The 20295-nt window shown below is 38.0% G+C and overlaps 1 protein-coding gene across 4 annotated transcripts in view; it reads left to right on the plus strand.

The window, feature by feature from the left end:
- The first annotated feature begins 10494 nt into the window (after positions 1–10494).
- zfr (zinc finger RNA binding protein) overlaps positions 10495–20295 on the plus strand; it is a 28516-nt gene continuing 18715 nt past the window's right edge. Inside the window, exons 1-7 of one of the 4 annotated variants that reach the window (XM_049470623.1) lie at positions 10495–10620; positions 10923–11004; positions 15479–15755; positions 16856–17000; positions 17701–17928; positions 18375–18637; positions 19981–20181. In XM_049470623.1, the coding sequence (XP_049326580.1) occupies positions 10551–10620; positions 10923–11004; positions 15479–15755; positions 16856–17000; positions 17701–17928; positions 18375–18637; positions 19981–20181 (1266 nt within the window). In that variant the 5' untranslated portion in view covers positions 10495–10550. The remainder of the gene's footprint in view (positions 10621–10922; positions 11005–15478; positions 15756–16855; positions 17001–17700; positions 17929–18374; positions 18638–19980; positions 20182–20295) is intronic. The other 3 variants (XM_049470622.1, XM_049470620.1, XM_049470621.1) reach the window with 3 other exon arrangements.

The following is a 20295-nucleotide window of genomic DNA, read 5'->3' on the forward strand; positions in this document are numbered from 1 at the left end:
TACTTTGACGCAAACGAAACGTTGCTCAATCAGTTACTTCCTCAATTCCTCTCCTCGTCACACACTGCTGTGTGCTGTCTGCTGCTGTGGGCAATTTCAGCTGCCCCTCCTTCCTGCTGCGGCCTGCTGAGGGTCAGACTTTTTAGCTGCTGCTCTCTCGTCTCCTCCCGCTTGCTCTGTGAGCGATCTCTGTTGTTGTACAGCTGTAGAACCCTCGCCTATCAGTTGATCTGCGTACGTTGTTCTCTCAGTCACCTGGAAAAGCTCAATCCAGCCATGCTCGTTCCCCTTTCGTGCGCAATGGCGGAGTAGCCCTCACTCTGTGTCTGGACTGGTCCACCTTTGCACCGCGTTCTCCTTCTCCCCCTGTGTAAACAGATCTGAAACAAGACTTTTGTATTCGTTATAATCATTTTTAAGGTTCTCTATTCATTTTGGAAGTCTGTTAAGGGGTCCTCCGTGTCTCCTTCCTGCAAGTTAAAATACATGGTTAAAATACATTTATCACACTTAACTTGATCTCTAATTTCCCCTTGGAAGTTAATTATTTCATATTTAAATTTTGTCTGTGCACAGATTTCAGCCCAATTTTGTTTTCTTACCTTCTTCAGTTGTCCTTATTTTCAGTTATACTCAATCATGATCTTTACTGTCAAAAGTGCTTTAAATCCCTAACATTTAGTCATTTTTCAATTTTAAATTGCAACATTTAATTATCAACACCATTAATTACTGTTTTTTTCCTTACTTTTGTTCACATCCCTTTCCCTTTTAGTGTAACTGCTTCCCCATGGCTATAACTAATCTCTTATAGCCAAAATAGCTTTTACAAACACTTCCAATTTTCACCACCTAGTTTACCACTAGACACACACACTATGTCTCATGCACACACACAAACGCACACAACTTCACCCATACAAGTACACATAAACAAACTCAAACACTTCTACTTCCACTCTCACAAACACTAACCAAGCTAAAGATCACACACCTCAATTCTGCACCATCATTGTACAGACCATATTTTACTGCTTCACAGCCCAAAGCTGCTGCTTTAAACGCACCTGCTGTTAAACCTACCACTGAATGCTTCCTGCATATCCTCTTATATTGTATTGATAGTACTACATAGATAATAAATAAGGAACAAACATATGGAAATATATCTGAATCATGTTTATTATCATTGCTCCATGCAAAGTTTTAATGATCAGCTGCTCTATTCTCCCATTCATCTCCACACTGATTGATAGAATATCAGGGCCCAAAGTTTTAAACTCTGCACAAACTACACATAATGTGGCTTTTGTCTCAGGAATGGTTCCATGTTGATGTACTGGGCTTTCTTGGGTTACTTTTGCTTGGACTTTAGAATCACCGCTTGTGGCTATATTATTTTACCTGCCACTTTAATTTTCTGCGGTGTTCTATTTATTAAGAAATCATGATTCTGACTTTATTCAGTTCCCAAGATTTTTATAAAGCCTTGATTTCTAGATTTAGTTGATTTTATTTAGTACTTTAAGAATTGGGATAAGTGGAAAGTGATTATTTTTCTCTGTATCAATCGTTCCATTACAAACAATAATATTATCAATATTAATAAACACAGATGTTATGCTTTGCTTTGTCCACGTTATTATAGCAAGTAAATCCGAACAATGCTTTACATTTACTTTTCAATATTTTCAATATGTATTTATGCATATACAATGCCAAGCAGATTGCTTTTCACAATTATCAACAATACATATATTTCCTTAAACAATTTATCAAATCTCACTTACTGTTTCCCTTGCTCCAAAAGTGGCTCACATGTTGAATAGTGAAAGTTCAATTTTGTGATTTCTAAGTTTCTTATTTCTTCTTTTTAAATTAGGATTGGGTGTGTCTTAAAGTTAAGACTGTTACAATATTGCTGAGAGTAATTGCTCATCTGCATAGAGGTTGTTTTAAAACCAAACTTTAAAAGATAAAACAAGCTGAAAGTTTAAAAAAAAATGCTCTATATCTATAAAATAATTATTGGGCAAATAATGGTGGCAATAATGATCATCTATTTACCTCTCCCCCTTTTTCTGAAACAGAATTTCTGTTTCAGAGAACTTAACACAAAATTGCTTCACCCTCTTTACTGTCCATTGGGCTGGTCTACCCTGCCCAGGCCTCCACTGAACACACACCCCATCACGTCATTCATCCACTCACTCCCCCCTGGGCTGCGCTTCCCTTCCACGATGTTTTCTCCGTTTTCGGTTAAAATGCATGTGGTGGTCAGATCGAGACTGTGCCTGTCTTAGGTTGTCCCTGTGTAATATGTTGGGATCTTACCCGTCTTTGGCTAACCAGCCTAGCCCACTGAACCACACACAGCGTAGCAGCACTGTTTCATCAACATTCAGTGCTGTAGTGTTTCTGCAGGGAGCACAAACCCAGGTATGTCACACTGTCACAAACTCACACTCTGGTGTTCGCCGTGAAAAGCCTGTGCAAGGCACCGAGTACCCATAGTTTATTATTTGTTATTATTGTATACAGATTTTCCTTATTACCATCAGTATCACCCTTTCTCTCCCACTGAATTTAGCTTAAATTATTTGCTTTGATAACACTGCTCTGGAATAGACCCAAAAGAGTGCATGTCAATGAATAATTATTCAGATTTGGCATCTGTATCTCACAGATGTACCACAAGGTTAAAGTTTGGTCCAGTTTTATTTAATATATATATATATAAATTATATTACTGGCTCTGCTTCTTCAGATTGCAAACTTTACCATTATGCAGATGAAACAATTTTATATTGCTTAGCTGATTTTGTTCATGCTACAGCCAGAAAATTATGCATTTGTTTTATAGGTGGCATTGTATAAGCATGAAAACTAAATCTATGCCGTTTTCCAGATCTCTTTCTAGTCTAATTTAATACTGTAAAGCAAAACAGAGAGCTGCATTTTCAAACACATTTTATTTCCCCTTATTTAAAATGAGAAAGACCCAATTCACTAAAGCTTGTAGTTTCATTTTCAAATAAATAAGGTTTTTTCTCATTGGTTTCTGAAATCAACTATCCCTCTTATGAGGATCAAAATGTAACATAGAGAAATTAGATATTACATCCGTCTTATATAAGTCTCATTCAGCTAGGACTGAACTGAGATCAGTCTGAATGAGAAACGAATAGTAAGATAATTGACTAAATCACCTGATAAAAGCTGTGTTTGGAATGGCTCACTCATTAATTCATTCACTATTCACTATGTAGCATTTTCTATTTATTAAACTTATTTATTTAACAATCAAACAAGAAACCATGTTTATTCGTCCTGCTCTGAGGACATCTTACACAGCAGTACTGCATGGCATAGTATATTTTGGAATTTCCAGTTACTTTTATTTTTAATTTGTTTTGCTAACCAACCCCATAATCCCTTTATTAAATTCTATAAATTCTATCCAGTCACATACCTCTCCGACATTATTCAACAACTTAATTATTTATATTAACATTTTTCCCAACCTTGCTTACATTAAAGTACACTGTACTCATGATTAGGTATTCACATTTTCACATTTTTATTTTAGAACTGTCTTATAGCGTATGCATATGTATATTATATTATATTTCTATTTCACATTTGTCACTGTCATAATAGATGTCATTGCACTTTACTCTGTTAATTATTTAATTATTTATGACCATTAGTAACATCTACTGCACTGCTCCGTTTACAGATAGATCTTTACCTTGTATATTTAGGTTTTTTATATCCTTATATTTTCTTATATATATATATATATATATATATATATACATACATACATATCTACCCACACAAAAGCCTTTTCCTTTTCTGTTCGCCTCTGTGTATTATTCTATTTCCCTACTGAACTTATGTTCTATTTTCTATGATATCTCACAAGCGTTAATTCACAAATAACCAACCTCTCAGTCTAAAACCAATATTCTGGACCAACTCCACCTACTTCACCTTGGACTCCTCCCCTGCAGTGGGACTCATCCATTTCCTATTTCGTTGTCACTCACGACTTCGTACACACACTCTTTAATTCGCTGCCATACACTTTCTCACTCACTGCCACACACACATTCTTTCTCTCCGCCAACACAAGATACACATTTTCTGTTTCTCTCTCAGGAAAACTGGACCCGCACACTTTCACACTCACAGGTACACTTTTAATCCCTTTAACAGACACTCGTACACCCTTTTCTTTTTCCTCTCTGTCAGTCGCACTGTCGCACACACTTCTGTTTCACTCACTCTAAACAGGAAAAGACGAGAGGATAAAAACCAGACAGAAAAATTTAGAAGTGAGAAAAGAACGGAAGCGGTGCGGAGCAAAGCCAAAAAAAAATTTAGATAGCAAAAAAATTTATAAGACACTTGTCTTTCGGCATCCCCGTTCATTTCCCCTTAGAAAAATGTACTTTAACAAAGTTTCCCCTCTGGCCCGAAACCCCCCGATCTCAACACACAGATGAGGGATCGATCCATTTTTCTTTACCAGCAGGTTCGCGACTCTATCGCTGTGCCTATGTGCTCACAGCCCCGTCAGACTGTGCCCTCCGTTTTCTCACAAAAAACCAGGGGAAAAAATCTTTAACCTTTAAATATCGTCATACAAAGGCGGGTTATCCGGCCCCAGGAACCAGTTTTTTCTGGGCTATGCCCCAAATCTTGGATTGAGGCAAACACACAGCACCAAAAAAAAATTACAGGTTCCTCCTTTTGCCTCTAACCTCTTCACATCAACTCAGACTGTGTGCCAGGGGGCTCAAACCAGACGAAGAAAGATATAAAAATATACTCACACGTGGTGCGGCTGCAGCGGCCCCGGACACCCCTCGACCCCCAGAGAAAACGCCTTTTCCTCTAAAAAACAGTTGAGGTTCTAAGGTTGGGTTTCTTTTTTTAACCCAAGAGCGTCCTCCGCTTTCTTCTGGAGTCTAGAGGTTCCGGTGCACGAGCAGCCCACCCAGGGACGCCAGTTTTGTCGTGGAAATCGACAAAGACAGTCAACGAGCCGGGATGCCAAAAAGAGAAGGTTTTTATTTTGAAGTTGCAAAAGGAAAAGCAAAGCAATGAATGAAAATGAAAAAAGTCAGGAAAGATCGGAAAAAGCCCCTTTCTGTGTCGACTGGGCATTTTTATACAGTCCTCGTTCATACATGAGGTAATGTCCACGTGATCTGTTTGGAACAGGTCCCTACCAGATATAAAAAGAGGAACAGAAAACTGCACGTACAACAGAAGATAAGCTTTTTTAGGAGAGAATAATTCACAAATCAGAAAACTCTTTTTTACTCTGACAAGACAGTTTCCAGGCAAACCTGATTTTCATTCCTTGAGGAGAGAATAATTCATAAATCAGAAAACTCCATTTGCTATGACCCGCTAGTCTCCAGGCAGAACTCAATTTTCATCTCTTTAGGCCTCAAATCTGAGCCTGTATGTCCCAGGAGCAGAGAATACACAGTTCACATAAAATCAATGATAACATACTGATTGAATGATTAACAGGATGAATATTGAATGATTAACAGTAATAATCAGTATAATTGATTATGAATACATGAAGTAAATCAGGAATACATGGAATAAATGTTGATTTTCCCCCACAATAGGTATACAAATACACATATAGATAGATAGATAGATAGATAGATAGATAGATAGATAGATAGATAGATAGATAGATAGATATCTATATAGATAGATATATTAATACATATATAGATATAGATAGATAGAAAGATAGATAGATATATAGATAGATACATATAGATAGATAGATATATATGTATAGATAGATATAGATAGATATATATGTATATAAATAGATAAATATATGTATATATAAATAGATATATAGATAGATATATAGGTATATAGATTATAGATAGATAGATAGATAGATAGATAGATAGATAGATAGATAGATATATAGATAGATATAAATATATAGATAGATATATAAATACATATATAAATACATATATAGATATAGATAGATAGAAAGATAGATAGATATATAGATAGATACATATAGATAGATAGATATATATGTATAGATAGATATAGATAGATATATATGTATATAAATAGATAAATATATGTATATATAAATAGATATATAGATACATGTATAGATATATATAGAAAGATAGATATATAGATAGATATATAAATAGAGATACAGATAGATAGATATATAAATAGATATATAGATACATGTATAGATATATAGATAGATAGAAAGATATATAGATAGACAGACAGATAGATAGATAGATAGATAGATATATAGATAGATAGATAGATAGATAGATAGATAGATAGATAGATAGATAGATAGATAGATAGATAGATAGATAGATAGATAGATAGATACTTTATTTATCCTGAAGGAAATTTAGGCATCCAGCAGCAACAACACAATACAATAAGAAACAAATTCAAACATAAATTAAAACAGAAGAATAGAGAAAAAGAAGAAGAAAAGAAAAAAAATATATATATATATAAGGCTATACAAAAACGTACTATACAAGGTAAGATACATATCTGTAAACAGAGCAGTGCAGTTGTTGCTGATGTTCATTAAATAATTAACAGAGCAAAGTGCAGTGTGCAATGACATTGATTATGAAAGTGGCTGATGTGACATAGAAATATAATATAAATATGCAACTGTAACAAATATAGTTCTAAAAGGAGATTGTGAATATGTGAATACCCAATCATGAGTAAAGTGTACTTGAACGTAAGTGAGGTTGGGGAAGTGTTAATGTAAATAATTAAGTGGTGGAGTAATAAAGTCCATGTGGTGTGACTGAGTTAAACTCAGTCAGTAGCAGCATCCCGTCCCCGATGAGAGGATTTAAAGAGTCTGATGGCTCTCGGAATGAAGGATTTTCTGAGTCTGTCTGTTGTGCAGCTCTGTGACAGCAGTCTGCCACTGAACACACTCCTCTGCTTCATGATGGTGGTGTGAAGTGGGTGACTATCATTGTTCATGATAGAAAGCAGTTTATCCAAAGTCCTTCTCTCAGCTATTGTAACCAGAGAGTCCAGCTCCATTCCAACCACTGCCCCGGCCCTCCTGACCAGCTTGTCCAGCCGTGATGCATCTCTCCTCTTCATGTTGCCTCCCCAGCACACCACAGCGTAGAAGAGAATGCTGGCCACGATTGATTGGTAGAACATCTGCAGAAGCTTCTTACAGATGTTAAAGGACCGCAGTCTCCTCAAGAAATAGAGCCGGCTCTGTCCCTTCCTGTACAGGGTGTCTGTGTTTGTTGACCAGTCCAGTTTGTTGTCCAGCTGCAGACCAAGGTACTTGTAGGTCTTCACTGTCTCCACATCAACCCCCTCGATGGAGACTGGCTGCAAGGGTAGTCCAGACCTACGAAAGTCAACCACCATCTCCTTGGTCTTGGATATGTTTAACTGCAGTTGGTTCAGTCGGCACCAAGCAACAAAGTCATCCACCTTTCTCCTGTACTCCTCCTCCTGACCACCCTTCACACACCCAACGATGGCAGTGTCATCCGAGAATTTCTGCAGATGGCACATCTCAGAGTTGTACTGGAAGTCTGATGTGTAGAGAGTGAAGAGGAAGGGGGAGAGCACAGTCCCCTGTGGTGATCCAGTGCTACTGACCACAGTCTCTGATGTGCCGTCAGTGAGCCTCACATACTGTGGCCTGCAGGTGAGGTAGTCTGTGATCCAGGACACCAGGTGAGGATCCACATGCATCTTCACCAGCTTGTCTCTGAGAAGTGGAGGCTGGATGGTGTTAAAAGCACTGGAGAAATAAAAAAACATGATTCTCACAGCACTACTGCCCTTGTCCAGATGAGAGTAGGTTCGGTGAAGGAGGTAGATGATGGCATCCTCAACACCAATCTTCTTGCGATATGCAAACTGGAGAGGGTCCAGTGCATGCTGTACCTGGGGTCTGAGGAGTGGGAGAAGCAGTCGTTCCATGGTCTTCATAATGTGGGAGGTCAAAGCTACTGGCCTGAAGTCATTGAGCTCACTGGGGCGAGGTTTCTTGGGAACAGGGAACAGGCATGAGGTTTTCCACAGCGTTGGAACCCTCCCCAACTGCAGGCTCATGTTGAAGATGTTCGACAGGGGTAATCCAAGTTCAAAGGCGCAAGCCTTGAGAAGTCTTGGGCTCACCTCGTCAGGTCCAGCTGCTTTCCTTGAGCGGAGTCTCCTCAGCGCCCCTGTGACCTGGTCTGCAGAGAGGTGGAGGGTGGAGGTGGGGGGTGGCAGACTGGATGTGCTGACAGTCTGTGGGAGGGAGACCGGTGTAGCACTCAGAAGAGGTAGGGTGGTGTCCAGTGGGGCAGAGGCTGAGGTTGCTGAGATAGCAGGACAGACAGAAGCAGGAGAGGATGAAACAGGGCAATCAAACCGGTTATAGAAGAGATTGAGTTTGTTCGCTCTCTCCACACCACCAGCTGTTGCACTATCACTCTTTGGCTTGCACCCTGTGATTGTCCTCATACCGTCCCAGACCTCCTTCATGTTGTTAACTTGTAACTTCTGCTCAACCTTCTTCCTGTATATAAATAGAGGTATAGATAGATATATAGATAGAGATAGATAGATAGATAGATAGATAGATAGATAGATAGATAGATAGATAGATAGATAGATAGATAGATAGATAGAGACAGATAGTTATATAGATTATATATATATATATATAGATAGATAGATAGATAGATAGATAGATAGATAGATAGATAGATAAATATATATATATATAGATACATGTATAGATAGATAGATAGATAGATAAATATATATATATATAGATACATGTATAGATAGATAGATAGATAGATAGATAAATATATATGTATATATAAATAGATGTATAGATAGATATATAGATATATAAAAATATATATTAATAGATAGATATATAAATAGATGTATAGATAGATATATAGAGATAGATAGATAGATAGATAGATAGATTAGATAGATAGATAGTTATATAGATTATATATATATATATATATATATATATATATATATATATATATATATATAGATAGATAGATAGGTAGATAGATAGATACATGTATAGATAGATAGATAGATAAATATATATGTATATATAAATATATGTATACATAGATATAGAGATATATAAAAATATATATTAATAGATATATAAATAGATAGAAAGATAGATAGATAGACAGATAGATAGATAGTTATATAGATTATATATATATACTATATATATTATATATAGATACATATATAGATAGATAGATATATAGATACATACATACATAGATATATAGATACATACATACATATATATAGATATGTATATATGTAGATGTCAAAGTGCTATATCGCAGAAGCATCATTATAGGAACATCACTCTAAACCTAGATAGATAGATAGGTATACACACATATAGATAGGTAGATAGATAGATCTATTTATCTATCTATCTACCTATCTATCTATCTATATGTGTGTATACCTATCTATCTATCTATCTACCTACCGACCGACCTACCTACCTACCTACCTACATCTTCTCCCCGTGTCCCACCAGCCAGGTAACATACACATCAAGTAAAATCCTACCGTTTGCCCTCTAAGCCCAACGTGAAATCATTTTGTTGTGCAGTAAAATGTCTCATAGTTAATATTGTATACGTATTTTATCAGTTGGTGGTGTGACATTTTCCATTGAAAACTCACGTTTAGAGAATATTACAAATAAAAGTTAAATTTCATTCAACATGTGCGTGTAATTTATTTTATAAAGAAGTGTTCCACATGCGCTAAAAAGTGTCCTTTTTCCCCCCTGAGCACTTCCCCCCTCTAAATGTCTGTGCACGCCACTGCTTACTATGTTCCTCACAGTAGAAACTGGCAGCTGAAATCTATGAGAGAAGGTTTTGTATCCTTCCTCTAAAACTTTTACAATTGCCTCCTAAACCCTTTCTCATAATTGGATTCACCTGTGTGTGTAGGTCAATAGTCAATTAGCTCACCAAACACATTCTGTGTTCCAATAACTGTGCTAAATGTATTCAAATTAATAAAATGACAAATGTATACACCTGCCTAATTTAGTTTAAAGAATTAATGCACCATTTTGTTAATCCTGCAAACATTATGTCACTTCTTAAATATCACTGTGTTCATCTGCTATATGATATATTTACCTGAAATTGTTCATCCGAACAATCAGTGGTTTATCATGTAAATTCATGTACATTATCAGGGGTCCTCAGACCAGCACAAATAAAGATGTTTTGCTTTTTGCTCGTTCCCTAGTCAGTTGACTATGTAACAAATGCTTAATAGAGAATAATGAATGAGTTAACGAGTGAAGCATTGCGAACGTATCCCTACAGCGTTGATGGCTTATGCCATTGAGAACTACATCTCCCAGCGTGCCTGCACTGCGTTGCGCACGCGCATCCGGGACCACTTCCTGTTGCGATGTTCAGATATAAATACGGCTGGTTATGAGTCAGAGTTCGTCAGAGAAGAGGAACCCAATGATTCCCATATGTCCAGTGGTCTCCTTCACCTATGGTGAGTATTTTAATATAATAAACCATATAAACGAGGTGTTTACCGCAACGCAGGCCGCCCGCCCGGGCGGGGGCAGGGGTTTAACCCGGGGCTGGGTAGCGCTGCGGGCGGGCGGCTGCTGGAGGGTTTAGCGGGTTATCTGCGGGGATGTTACTAGCTGGGTTAGCTGGCTGAGCTAAGCTCCTGGGTAATGAATGCTGGTTAGCTAGCTTATAGCCAGTTAGCGAGCTAAGCTAACACTGTGTATATATAGCTGTAGCTCCGCTAGCCTGGCTCACCTCGGTCACCCTGTCTCTCCGCAGTGCCCAGCCGGCTAGGTGAAGATGCCAAAATGGCTACCGGCAACTACTTTGGATTTACCCACGGTGCTGCTGCGCAGTACAGGTAAGAGCTCTGCGCTGCTGCAGATTTTCCTCATTTATTCCTTTTCCTTTTTACTGGAGCGCTGCGCTGTGAGCGGGGCTGCAGCGGCAGCGAGCGCTGCGGTTTACGATACCCCGGCTGCCATTGTTCAGCGGTGGGGGAGGGGGCGCTTTGCGGACCCGTAGCTTAGCACAACACGGCTAGCGTTAGTAGCTCAATATTAGAGGTGGTTAACCCAGGTCCGGAGAGTAAAATCCATCTCAGGGTTTTGTACCAACTGAGCTGAGCTGCAGCAGAGCCGCCCAGGCACTTGGGACAAAACCCTGAGATGGATTTTTACTTTCCGAACCTGGGTAAACTATCTCTACTCAATATTTAGCTAGCGAACGCTGCGTATTTTTGCAGTTAAAAACATTATTATGGATTCTTTTGTCATAGATTTTGACTAATAGGTTGGATACAGTATGACAAACAGCTGTTTTGCCTAAATAACAATATCAGTAGCTACAAATTCTAGCTTAGTTAGCTAGGCTATCCTCGTTAACTCAATATTTAACGTTACTAGTAAACACTGAAACAGGTGTACAAATCTCTAAACACTTCATGTCAGGTTTCAGCTTTTGGTTTATTTATTTTTACTAGTATATCAGTATGTCAGATCTATCAAAACATGATGATTTATGATAAGTTATAAATTACCAAGTTAACCTATCTACCTGTAATGTAAATGTAATTAATCACTAAATCTTGAGGATTTCTATACAAGCATTACATTAACTTCCATGTTTGATAAACATTACTGAAAAGCATCATTGTAATTTTAATAGAAAATATAAGAACAATATTTAGGTAAATATAATGTAAAAATATAATAAATAGAATTCTAAAGTTGGCTCTTTACTGAACATCATATTAAAATCAAATTTTCCTGTGGAATAGTAAAACAGAAGTTACTCAGTGACTCAATTACTCAAATGTTCTCTAGTCTAAGATTTAAGTAACCATTTTTTGTTTTCCCTGAAATTCACACTGTGAAGGGCATGGGAAAAAAAAGATAAAAAATAATAAAATTGGGAAAGTAAATGTAAACCCATTTTTTCTATACTTCACCAAATGCAACAAATAATCAAGTTTTATGCCCAATTTTATATTATTGCATTTAGCCTCAAGCGGTTGAAGAAAACTGTTAAGATGACCAAAAAGTAACGATGGGTGTCTATAAAAAAACTGGAGATTATAATATAAAAGCATTATATTGTAGACTAGATAAGAGCAAATTTAATTTAAGTCCGTGGTAACATGTAAGTCACTTGATAAATCTGTAGATGTTATCAAATATGTTAAACAAGAGCTGTATTGCAGAGATCTGCAGTTTAAGGTTAGGACTTGCTGGTATTGCTGGTGTTGTTTTGGCTAAACCTGCTTGTTGGTTATTTTTGTTTACTGTAGTAGTATGTAGGACCCTCAGGGCGTTGATGGCAGGCTGTGTTGTGTTTTGGATCAGGCAGAGAGCTGTTTTCTTGTTTACTGAAACATGAGCCTTTTTACAGGCCCTGTGTACAAACCGCCAGCTTACTAGCTAACCTAGCTGGGCTAAATAACCTTAACTAACCACATGACTCTCATATTAACCGCGTGTGAGGGGTAGAATGCAGCTTCACGATGTAGAACCGCGTTAGTCTGTGCGGACTAGGCCTGAGTTCAGCGCCGCGCTCAGCTCGCCTCCTTCGGTCGGGTCTGCACCGAGCAGCGGCTAGCAGGCTAACCGAGCAGCTGTGTGTAAATACTGTAGTTAGCTAAGCTGGCCAACAAGAGCAGATGTTGGGCTGTTCATACATTAAAAAGGGCTAGTTATCGATCAGGAGGCTGCTGTAGTCACAGCTGACCAGCTCTATAAATCAATCGTCTCTTTCAGTGGCTCACCGTTTGGAATGGCAGGGTCTTAATGGGCTTTTGTCAAGGACTCCCTGAATGTCAAGCAATTCAGCTGTTAATGTCCTGCTCTGTCCTGCACAATTTCATTATTCACGGTCTTATTTTGTCAGTAGTAAATTCTTTGGGTTAGATTCCTTGACAATTATTTAATTAACCTGCTGTTATGCCAGTGCCATATCCAAGTAGACGATTGGCTCTTTGTCATTTTTATTTATATATACAGCTCTGGAGGAAAAAAAAAGTTTTTTTTTTATCAAATTGAAAACCTCTGGAATATAATCAAGAGGAAGATAGATGACCACAAGCCATCAAACCAACCTGAACTGCTTAAATTTCTGCACCAGGAGTGGCATAAAGCTATCCAAAAGCAGTATGTAAGACTGGTGGAGAACATGCAAAGATGCATGAAAACTGTGATTAAAATCAGAGTTATTCCACCAAATATTGATTTGAGCTCTTAAACTTTATGAATATGAACTTTTTTCTTTGCATTATTTGAGTTCTGAAAACTGTTTTTGTTTTCAGCCGTGTTTTATTTTCTGCAAATAAATGCTGTTAATAACCATGTTTTATTTGGAATTTGGGAGAAATATTTTACTTAAACATATTCCAATACATGGCAAAATTGGAGAAACTGATTTTAGAAACTCAAGTGGTCTCCTATTTTATTTTCAAAGCTGTATATATCAAAAATGTATGTGTCCAGTCTCCTCATTTATAGGGATAAGTTGATCTGTCATTTTCAGTTTTACTGATGTGTTTACATTTAGCTGACTCTATTATCCAAAGCAACTGCTGTTCTTGTTTCAGAGGTGGGCCAAAGTAGTGTTAAGAATCTTGCCAAAGGACTTCTATTGGTGTTTCACAGTATAGTCATCCAGACAGGGAATTGATCCCCAATCTCCCGCATGATGTGGTAGCGGGGGTGTTATCCACTGTGCCGCACCAACTCATATGATACCGATATAAAAACTTTGCATGTTGGCCAATACTCCTTACCAGTCTGATAACATTGTATTTAATTAATAAACTGTGTGTTTGTGCCTAAATGCGTATGAATTGACTACTGATCTATGACTTTTAAAACTAATTAACACAAACAGGAGAAGCATTCAAGTTTCAAATCATCATGTAAATAACAGAATGCAAGGCAGCAAAACTACTCATTTTTAGAAATGAGAAATTTCACAATATTCTGCTGACCCTGTTTTTTTTGTTTGTTTGTTTTTTACCCATCTATCAAATCATATTGTTTTGAAAACAGTATCTCTGACATTGTGAACAATTGTTTGTTACAGCAGAGTTTAGCCCCACCCTTAAAACTGCAGATTTCAGGAGTGTTTCAGCTCCAGTAAAATACAGGACAGGGAATAGATTAATTGCAAACAAACTTGTTATTGTCAGAGGGAAAATTAACCAGAGTGACTGAAGAGGACACTTTTTCTAGATTGTCCCAACCTATTAGCACATGCATGACATGCCAACCATTCGTCTAGAACCGTTGTGTTTTTAAGCCTTAAACATCCAGCTTAATTGTGAGAAAAGTGGAGAGGTTTGAACATTGTCAAATCATTATTACTGACTGTGACAAAGCTACAAAATCTGGTGTTTAAGACCTTTTTTGGTATTAATATAATCCTTATGAATAAGAATAATGTTGTACTGCTCTTGGTAACCCCATTGCTGTTCTGATTCACTGCACATTTTAGAATAAGTCAAGCGCTAATTATTCATTCTGTTTTTTCCCTCTAGCCTTTTTAAAATCACACAAGCATACAGTTGCTTGTTTCATTTTTAATTCATCAATCTGTAGATTTAATTTTTTTGTGTGCCATTGTAAACAACCAAACACATAAATAGAAAATTGGTGGTGGATGATAACGCAAATTGTTATCAGGATACTTAGACATTTTCAAGATCTTTTTTTTTTTTTTGCACTACACTACATCCAGTGAAAACATGCTGACTTATGCTCTTTCGTGTGGTTGATCAGATCAGTTATCAGAATATAAAATTGGTAATTACGTTTTCATCAGTCAAAAATGCTCATTGCTCACTTCTAATACAGTATTAATGACTTATGTTATGTGCTTAATCGGTGCTTCATCTCACTTAGATTAGATACAAGCATGGATGTGTTATAAATGTTTAAACACCTTGATCATATCTGCTCATACCATTATTTTGAGTTATTGCTGTATCTAATTTCAGTCAAGACAAAGTACCACAAATACAGGAAACATGCTGCAAAATACAGCAGGTACACTGCAGGAGGAAAACATATTTTACAATCTCTTGCACAAAGAGAATAGTGTGTTTAGAAACAGTAGAAAGACCATATTTATTTGTCCAGTAATCATACAGTCCGAAAGGTCTGCAAAAAAAATAAATCAATCAAGGGGCAGATGGCAGAGTGGTTTCTACATAAACGGTAAATTAGTATTAGATCTAAAATACAGTTTATTGGTATATTGTGCACTGATACTTTTTGATCTGTGATAGCAGTATAAAGCTGGAGATTTTACTATTGACTTAATATTTTCATCCTTCTGTATTGCAGTCAGCAGCCGGCCGCTGGGGTAGCCTATACCCACCCCACTACAGTGGCCAGCTATACTGTGCATCAGGCACCAGTGGCAGCTCACACCGTGGCCGCAGCATACGCCCCCACAGCCGCCACAGTTGCCGTAGCCAGACCTGCACCAGTTGCCGTGGCGGCCACTGCTGCCGCTTATGGAGGGTACCAGCCTACCCACGCAGCTACTGACTACGGGTACACCCATCGCCAGCCGGAAGTGCCCCCACCTCCTCCTCCGGTCACATCCCAGAACTACCAGGTAAAGTGGAGAAAAGATGCGTCTGAGCGGATTTATCAGAACGTTCCTCCGAGCGCGCTCGCTGCTCAGGCAATGATTCATCAGCAGCAGCTTGAAAAAAGGGGTGACTGACTTCACACGTGTTGGAGGAGGCATGTGCTCGTCTGCATCCTCCTAGGGTCACAGGTGCCACTGGCGATAGACGCACAAAAAGGGGTGTAACAATTGGATAGCCAAATTTGGAGAAAATGGGGGGGGGAAATCAGAAATAAAATTATTACAGCTGCAGAGGAACATTTTAAAAAGAATACTCCTCCAACTATTAAGCATGTGGGTGGATCAGTCATGCTTTGGTGTTGTTGCAGCCAGTGGCACACAACTTTTCACAGGTAGACGCTAAAATAGTTTCTGTTAATTACCTGCAATTTCTGGAAGCAAACCTGATTTAAGAGGATTGTTTCTACAAGAAACCACTCTAAGTGGAGGCATACTGATAAACAGGGTGTCCAGTCTTTTGCTGCAGGCCCTTTTTTACTTTTGTTACATATTTTTATTAGTGATAGACAATTTTCAGGTTAAATATCACCATTCTTTAATATTGTATACATTTTCAAATCTTTTACTCATGTGGTTCATAGTATTTGGTATTAATAAATTACTGTTTAAGTACAGTTCATGCTCAATAAACAATGCTTAAAGGTGGCAAGATTAAGTGCATACATTTTTTTCAGATGTCTATACATTGGACTAATAATTTTCAAATTTTATTTTAAGGCGGTTTCTAATACTTTCCATTCACTTCCTCTCTATCCCTGCTTGGATTTACTTCAAGTTATATATTTTTCCCCGACGGGGCATTCTTAAAATGCCTGTAACTTCATGTTCTGGTGTCCAGATGTGCATTAAAAAAACAGCAGCCCAAAAAAAGCTGTGGAAACATCTGACATTTTCTCCTTTTCAAAGACCTAACAGTGGAAATGTACTTTAAATTACGGAGCGATCTGGAGAATCCTGACCTGTCAGACTAAATATATATTACAGAAGGCAATCTCTGTCTGCACCTGACAGTAAATATTAACTCTTTCTGCTGAGTCTAACCAGTTTTCTTTTAACTTTTGCAGGATTCCTATTCCTACGTTCGATCCTCAGCCCCGGCTGTAGCTTACGACAGTAAACAATACTATCAGCAGCCCACAGCTACGGCAGCTGTAGCGGCAGCAGCTGCCCAGCCACAACCCACTGTGGCGGAATCCTACTATCAAACAGGTAATACTTTTTATTTGTTTACTTACTTATTTTTGTGCTTTTGATACCTATACATTGATACGGGTTTTACTGTAGAAATGTTATGCCTTGAAGAATACAGAAATTAAACTTATTTGTTGTTATTTTTGTAGAGATGGCCAATGAATTTGTGTGGAGATGCTGTAGTCAGCTCCAAGGTTAAGTTCCTGGTGTCATGGTTTGAATGATTCTAGATTAACTTTGATCTTTATTACAACCCTGTAACTCCAGTGCACTGTTCCAGCAGAACAATGCTTGTCCATATACTTCTGCTTTGAAGACACACATACTTCATCCGATCTGCAAAAATCTGTATGAACTGTGAATATTTAAACTGCAGGGATTGATTTATGGTTTATCATAGGACACCATTAGGAACTTCTACAACTCCATGCCAAAATATCCCACGTTGCATTACACATACGTTACACATTACTTCTGTATGTGTATCTCAATAACTATGACCAAGAGTTCTCAATGTCTGTCCATATTAAAAAAAAAAAAAAGCATTTCTGTCAGACTTGTGTGCAGCTATTTTTGCAAGGATTTTTTTTTGATTAAGTGTTTCTCATATTACATGACAAGCAATTTCAAGGAGTCTTCTGAAAGCTTGAGAGGACTGCCAGATGTATTCACAGTGAAAAGTCAATAAGATTGTTCCATTGTCTGTTTCCTTCGCCAGCGCCCAAGACTGGATACAGCCAGGGCGCCACACCGTATACGCAGACCCAGCAAACGCGTCAAGTGACTGCTATAAAGCCAGCCACCCCGAGCCCGGCTACCTCCACCTTCTCCATCTACCCTGTATCCTCTGCTGTTCAGCCAGTGGCGGCAGCAGCAGCTGCAGCATCGGTGGTCCCGTCTTACTCCCAGAGTCCCACCTACAGCACTAATGCTGTCACATACTCTGGTAAGAAGCAAATCTTTCTTAGCCTAGGTTGCTGACTCTGGTAACACTTTTATGTGGATGATCCATTATAGATGCCTCATAGATGCTCAACTAACATGCAACTAAATGTCTGTTAAATGCAACTTAACTATAATTTGAATGTAAATGATTTTGTAATACAACCTAACCCTAACTCTTAAGCCTAACCTTAACAAGGAGTCCACCCTAAAACTTAATCCTGATCTAAACCTTAATGTAAAACTCTAATTCGAATATTTTAGGGTTAGATTTAAGAGTTCCAATGTCTAAATGAAACAAGTTCAGGTTGTGTTTAAGAAGGTGTTTTGGTAGGTTTCCTAAAAGCACATTAAATTCTGGACCAACATTTAAAAAATGCAAGACACTGTACCTTTCTTATGGTCTTTAATTAATCTGATGTTTGCTAACTTTTCTCCTGTTTACAATAGATCTAAATCATCATTTCTTCCCAGGCACATCGTATTCAGGGTACGAGGCAGCAGTGTACTCCGCAGCGTCCTCCTACTACCAGCAGCAGCAACAGCAGCAGAAGCAGGCTGTAGCAGCAGCTGCAGCCACTGCAGCGTGGACTGGCAGCACGTACACCAAGAAGACCCCCTTTCAGAACAAGCCACTCAAACCCAAACAGCCCCCAAAGCCACCGCAAATACACTACTGTGATGTTTGCAAAATTAGTTGTGCGGGTCCACAGGTGGGTCATGCTTTTAGGTACCTGGGTACTCAGGTTTGTTAGGCTGAACTTTGATTGATTGCGTGGGGCAGAATAGGCAAATTAAATTGTTGCGTAGCAGTTATTACTGATTGTTTTTTTTTTGTTTTTTTAGAAGGATATAATGTGTCTTGGACCACATCCTGAACTGTTTTTAGTGATTTGGATTTGCATCCGTTTTAAATCTAGGGTCTAAATCTAGTGTAGCGTGTGTTTACACTTGAATTTATTTGTGGTTTAGTGTGGCCAATTTTTATAATTGGCTTAGGTTAATTGGTGTGACAGTTTCTCATTTAACTTTTTTGGTACAGTTTAATTCTATAGACTGTTCTTTACTTTTACTTCTTAATTTGATGATTTAATAACTCAATATAATGATCATACATTATCAGACGTACACACTTGGCTCGCATTTTTACCTCTTCTGTAACTCAGCACAGTAAAATATTTAAATTTAAAAGCATTAAAACTATGTTAAAATGTAATCTGCCTAAAGCCCTATCCAGACGGGATTAGTTTCTCAGAGGGACGTCTGTGAAAAAAATTTCACACTTCTACTCAGTAATTAAACTCCTGCATCTGGACTGCAATAATAAAAAAAGGGACCAGTGGGTTTTTTTTTTTGTTTGTTTGTTTTTTTTCAGTCACATGACCTCATGTTCAGTAGCTCCTCCATTTATACTTGTTGTAGTGTTTACATGGATCTCTGTGGAAATGCATACAGAAAGTGTAATTACAGTGCATGGCAGTGGACAAAAAGCTATTTTATTAAACTTGATGTGATGAAACTCGTCCAAAATGTGCATCAAGACAGGATTAAAGTTACCGGAGGACCAGAGTTCAGTGGAAAACAGTAGATAATTCAGCCTGTACGTTTCTCTGAGGACGTCTGGGGGAAAAACACGCACATGTTCGTTCTGGATGGGAATAAAGTCACAGAGGATTAACCCCCCATAAAAGAGAAAATTACCTCAGGACCCCCTGAGAAACTAATCCTGTCGAGATAGAGCTTTAAACATACTACACTATTACTGTCTCACTGCCAGAAGTACCATCATGAGTACTGATTATTTCAATAAATACATTTTTAAGTGACTGACACAAATGATATAAATATAATTGAATTTTGCCAATCTATATTTACGTTTAAATACTCATAATTTAAAGCTTTAAAAATCTGGTTGGTCAAACTTCTTTTTTTAAGGTTGGCAGGTCTCCATTACTAGAATAAAATATTCTACTGCCATCCATTTAAGACACGTTTCTGCTCCTAAAAAGTTCAGTTTTTAATATACAAGCTTTTTGCGTGACTATTTTTCTTACAGACATATAAAGAGCATTTGGAAGGTCAGAAGCATAAGAAGAAGGAGGCAGCGCTGAAGGTTTCTCAGAGCAGTAGCAGCAGTAGCGGAGGAAGCAGCTCCGCCCGCGGCACGCAGAACCAACTGCGCTGTGAGCTCTGTGATGTCGCCTGCACCGGGGCGGATGCCTACGCTGCGCACATCCGCGGAGCTAAGCACCAGAAGGTAAATGACTCATTCCTCAAGGTGATAACTGCATTCATGGATATATCTGTTAACCTTTAGAGGCCTAGAAATAGTAGTGGCCTTTTTATGGACACTGTTACATAATTTTGTAGT

This window comes from Astyanax mexicanus, chromosome 22, assembly GCF_023375975.1.
Source record: "Astyanax mexicanus isolate ESR-SI-001 chromosome 22, AstMex3_surface, whole genome shotgun sequence".
Lineage (NCBI taxonomy): Eukaryota > Metazoa > Chordata > Actinopteri > Characiformes > Acestrorhamphidae > Astyanax > Astyanax mexicanus.